Below are 5000 nucleotides of genomic sequence, written 5' to 3'. Positions count from 1 at the left end.
GTAGTGGTGGTAGTAGTAGTGGTAGTAGTAGTAGTAGTAGTGGTGGTAGTAGTAGTGGTGGTAGTAGTAGTGGTAGTAGTAGTAGTGGTAGTGGTGGTAGTAGTGGTGGTAGTAGTAGTGGTGGTAGTGGTAGTGGTAGTAGTGGTAGTGGTAGAAGTGGTAGTGGTGGTAGTAGTAGTGGTAGTGGTAGTAGTCGTGGTAGTGGTGGTAGTAGTAGTGGTGGTAGTGGTAGTGGTAGTAGTCGTGGTAGTGGTGGTAGTAGTGGTGGTAGTAGTAGTGGTGGTAGTGGTAGTGGTAGTAGTGGTAGTGGTAGTAGTGGTAGTAGTAGTAGTAGTGGTAGTGGTAGTAGTCGTGGTAGTAGTGGTAGTAGTAGTGGTGGTAGTGGTAGTAGTAGTGGTGGTAGTAGTAGTGGTGGTAGTAGTAGTGGTGGTAGTGGTAGTGGTAGTAGTGGTAGTGGTGGTAGTAGTGGTGGTAGTAGTAGTGGTAGTGGTAGTGGTAGTAGTCGTGGTAGTGGTGGTAGTAGTGGTGGTAGTAGTAGTGGTGGTAGTGGTAGTGGTAGTAGTGGTAGTGGTGGTAGTAGTGGTGGTAGTAGTAGTGGTAGTGGTAGTGGTAGTAGTCGTGGTAGTGGTGGTAGTAGTGGTGGTAGTAGTAGTGGTAGTGGTAGTGGTAGTAGTCGTGGTAGTGGTGGTAGTAGTGGTGGTAGTAGTAGTGGTGGTAGTGGTAGTGGTAGTAGTGGTAGTGGTGGTAGTAGTGGTGGTAGTAGTAGTGGTAGTGGTAGTGGTAGTGGTGGTAGTAGTGGTGGTAGTAGTAGTGGTAGTGGTAGTGGTAGTAGTCGTGGTAGTGGTGGTAGTAGTGGTGGTAGTAGTAGTGGTGGTAGTGGTAGTGGTAGTAGTGGTAGTGGTGGTAGTAGTGGTGGTAGTAGTAGTGGTAGTGGTAGTGGTAGTAGTCGTGGTAGTAGCAGTACATAATAAAGATGCGTTTGTTGTCTGTTAACCTGACCGTGGGCCTCTTCCTGTGGTCTGCTGGCTTTTCTTCCGTTTCCTTTTTCCCTGGAAAGAGAGGAGGAAGAAAACAATGAAGCCCTCTGAAGTACACACAAAGTACACAGCCTGTGTGGTAGGTAGTACATACGTAGTTATCCCTGGCGGACCATCCAGGGTACAGCTGCATGTGGAGCAGTCGCTCCTTCTGGGCCAGATCGTAGTATTTGGACTGTTCCCATCGCGACAGAGCGTTCCACTGAGAGACAGACGGGCTTTAGTCTCACAGTAGTGGTAGTATCTGTAGTGGTAGTATCTGTAGTGGTAGTATCTGTAGTGGTAGTATCTTTAGTGGTAGTATCTGTAGTGGTGGTATCAGTAGTGGTAGTATCTGTAGTGGTAGTATCTGTAGTGGTAGTATCTGTAGTGGTAGTATCAGTAGTGGTAGTATCTGTAGTGGTAGTATCAGTAGTGGTAGTATCTGTAGTGGTAGTATCTGTAGTGGTGGTATCAGTAGTGGTAGTATCTGTAGTGGTAGTATCTGTAGTGGTAGTATCTAGTGGTAGTATCTGTAGTGGTAGTATCTTTAGTGGTAGTATCTGTAGTGGTGGTATCAGTAGTGGTAGTATCTGTAGTGGTAGTATCTGTAGTGGTGGTATCTGTAGTGGTAGTATCAGTAGTGGTAGTATCTGTAGTGGTAGTATCTGTAGTGGTAGTATCAGTAGTGGTAGTATCTGTAGTGGTAGTATCTGTAGTGGTGGTATTAGTAGTGGTAGTATCAGTAGTGGTAGTATCTGTAGTGGTAGTTTCTGTAGTGGTAGTATCTGTAGTGGTAGTATCTGTAGTGGTAGTATCTGTAGTGGTGGTATTAGTAGTGGTAGTATCTGAAGTAGTAGTATGGAAGGTAGAAATGGTTGTAGCAGGAATAAATAGTAGTACAATAGTAGCATTAGCATTAGGAAGTAGCACTAGTAGTAGTAAGTAGCATTAGTATTAGCATTAGTAGTAGTAAGTAGCATTAGTAGGAGTACGTAGCATTAGTAGGAGTACGTAGCATTAGTAGTAGCATTAGTCGTAGTAAGTAGCATTAGTAGTAGCATTAGTCGTAGTAAGTAGCATTAGTAGTAGCATTAGTCGTAGTAAGTAGCATTAGTAGGAGTAAGTAACATTAGTAGTAGCATTAGTAGTAGTAAGTAGCATTAGTAGCAGTAAGTAGCATTAGTAGTAGCATTAGTAGTAGTAAGTAGCATTAGTAGTAATAAGTAGCATTAGTAGTAGTAAGTAGCATTAGTAGGAGTACGTAGCATTAGTAGTAGTAAGTAGCATTAGTAGTAGTACGTAGCATTAGTAGTAGCATTAGTAGTAGTAAGTAGCATTAGTAGTAGTAAGTAGCATTAGTAGTAGTATTAGTAGTAGTAAGTAGCATTAGTAGTAATAAGTAGCATTAGTAGTAGTAAGTAGCATTAGTAGTAGTAAGTAGCATTAGTAGTAGTACGTAGCATTAGTAGTAGCATTAGTAGTAGTAAGTAGCATTAGTAGTAGTAAGTAGCATTAGTAGTAGTATTAGTAGTAGTAAGTAGCATTAGTAGTAGTAAGTAGGATTAGTAGGAGTACGTAGCATTAGTAGGAGTACGTAGCATTAGTAGTAGCATTAGTCGTAGTAAGTAGCATTGGTAGTAGCATTAGTTGTAGTAAGTAGCATTAGTAGGAGTAAGTAACATTAGTAGTAGCATTAGTAGTAGTAAGTAGCATTAGTAGGAGTAAGTAGCATTAGTAGTAGAATTAGTAGTAGTAAGTAGCATTAGTAGTAGTAAGTAGCATTAGTAGTAGTACGTAGCATTAGTAGTAGTAAGTAGCATTAGTAGTAGTAAGTAGCATTCGTAGTAATAAGTAGCATTAGTAGTAATAAGTAGCATTAGTAGTAGTAAGTAGTATTAGTAGTAATAAGTAGCATTAGTAGTAGTAAGTAGTATTAGTAGTAATAAGTAGCATTAGTAGTAATAAGTAGCATTAGTAGTAGTAAGTAGCATTAGTAGTAGTTAGTAGCATTAGTAGTAGCATTAGTAGTAGTACGTAGCATTAGTATTAGTAAGTAGCATTAGTAGTAGTAAGTAGCATTAGTAGTAATAAGTAGCATTAGTAGTAATAAGTAGCATTAGTAGTAGTAAGTAGCATTAGTAGTAGTAAGTAGCATTAGTAGTAATAAGTAGCATTAGTAGTAGTAAGTAGCATTAGTAGTAATAAGTAGCATTAGTAGTAATAAGTAGCATTAGTAGTAGTAAGTAGCATTAGTAGTAATAAGTAGCATTAATAGTAATAAGTAGCATTAGTAGTAGTAAGTAGCATTAGTAGTAGTTAGTAGCATTAGTAGTAATAAGTAGCATTAGTAGTAATAAGTAGCATTAGTAGTAGTAAGTAGCATTAGTAGTAATAAGTAGCATTAGTAGTAATAAGTAGCATTAGTAGTAGTAAGTAGCATTAGTAGTAATAAGTAGCATTAGTAGTAATAAGTAGCATTAGTAGTAATAAGTAGCATTAGTAGTAGTAAGTAGCATTAGTAGTAATAAGTAGCATTAGTAGTAATAAGTAGCATTAGTAGTAGTAAGTAGCATTAGTAGTAATAAGTAGCATTAGTAGTAATAAGTAGCATTAGTAGTAGTTAGTAGCATTAGTAGTAGCATTAGTAGTAGCAGTGTTATCGGTATTGTTAACGGTGACCCTGATGACATCATCGGGGTGGGCGGGGCGTACCCTGCGTCCCAGGATGCAGTTAATGGCGGCGCTCTCTCTCTCTCGTCCCTCCTGCAGCACTTTGTGTCTCATCTCCTTCATGTAGAGCATGAAGGCGTTCAGAGGCTTCTTCACCACCTGTCTGCTGGGAGGGGGGGCAACAGGTGGGGACAGTCAGGGGGACAGACAGACAGACAGGTGGGGGGGGCAGACAGGTGTGTGTGGGGGGACAGACAGACAGGTGGGGTGGGCAGACAGGTGAGTGGGGGGGGTACAGACAGGTGGGGGGGGTCAGACAGGTGTGTGTGGGGGGACAGACAGGTGGGGGGGGCAGACAGGTGTGTGTGGGGGGGTACAGACAGGTGGGGGGGGCGGACAGGTGTGAGGGGGGGACATGTGGGGGAGGGGGGACAGACAGACAGGTGGGGGGGGGGGCAGACAGGTGTGTGTGGGGGGGTACAGACAGGTGGGGGGGGCGGACAGGTGTGAGGGGGGGACATGTGGGGGAGGGGGGACAGACAGACAGGTGGGGGGGGGGGGCAGACAGGTGTGTGTGGGGGGGTACAGACAGGTGGGGGCAGTTTGTAGAAGCCATATTAGTCGTATTCTAGTATTTTAAGTATTCTGTGGAATTAGAATAAGAGACGGCTGCAGTGGAAGTAAAAGTACAAGAGTTTGTAGTGTCAGTAGTACTCTTACTAGTACTATTACTAGTACTAGTAATAGTACTATTACTAGTACTATTACTCGGGCTGCAGTACATTTGTCATTAATATGTCCATAAAACCCTCACCCGGCGGCCCCCGAGTGGGCGTCGGCCCGCTGGGCAGCAGAGGCACCGATTGGCCGGCTGTACGGGGAGGAAGGAGGGACGTGCCCGTCGCTGTAGAGGAGCAGAGGGACGAGAGGATGGACGAGAGGATGGACGAGAGGATGGACGGGAGGATGGACGGGAGGATGGACGGGAGGATGGACGAGAGGATGGACGGGAGGATGGACGGGAGGATGGACGAGAGGATGGACGAGAGGATGGACGAGAGGATGGACGGGAGGATGGACGGGAGGATGGACGGGAGGATGGACGAGAGGATGGACGGGAGGATGGACGGGAGGATGGACGAGAGGATGGACGGGAGGATGGACGGGAGGATGGACGGGAGGATGGACGAGAGGATGGACGGGAGGATGGACGGGAGGATGGACGAGAGGATGGACGGGAGGATGGACGGGAGGATGGACGAGAGGATGGACGGGAGGATGGACGGGAGGATGGACGGGAGGATGGACGGG

The 5000-nt window shown here is 44.6% G+C and overlaps 1 protein-coding gene across 1 annotated transcript in view; it reads right to left on the bottom strand.

Moving 5' to 3' along the window:
• LOC117748081 (transcription factor 7-like) overlaps nt 1–5000 on the bottom strand; it is a 17496-nt gene that overhangs the window by 4940 nt on the left and 7556 nt on the right. The window contains exons 2-5 of the mRNA XM_034557704.1: nt 4504–4593; nt 3732–3852; nt 1132–1239; nt 1000–1049 (exon numbers count right to left, since the gene is read on the bottom strand). Coding sequence (XP_034413595.1) covers nt 1000–1049; nt 1132–1239; nt 3732–3852; nt 4504–4593 — 369 coding nt within the window. The remainder of the gene's footprint in view (nt 1–999; nt 1050–1131; nt 1240–3731; nt 3853–4503; nt 4594–5000) is intronic.

This window comes from Cyclopterus lumpus, chromosome 18 (genome assembly GCF_009769545.1).
Source record: "Cyclopterus lumpus isolate fCycLum1 chromosome 18, fCycLum1.pri, whole genome shotgun sequence".
In the NCBI taxonomy this organism is placed as follows: Eukaryota; Metazoa; Chordata; class Actinopteri; order Perciformes; family Cyclopteridae; genus Cyclopterus; species Cyclopterus lumpus.
Note: the sequence above shows the minus strand (reverse complement) of the source record. Positions and strands in the feature narration are given on the sequence as shown.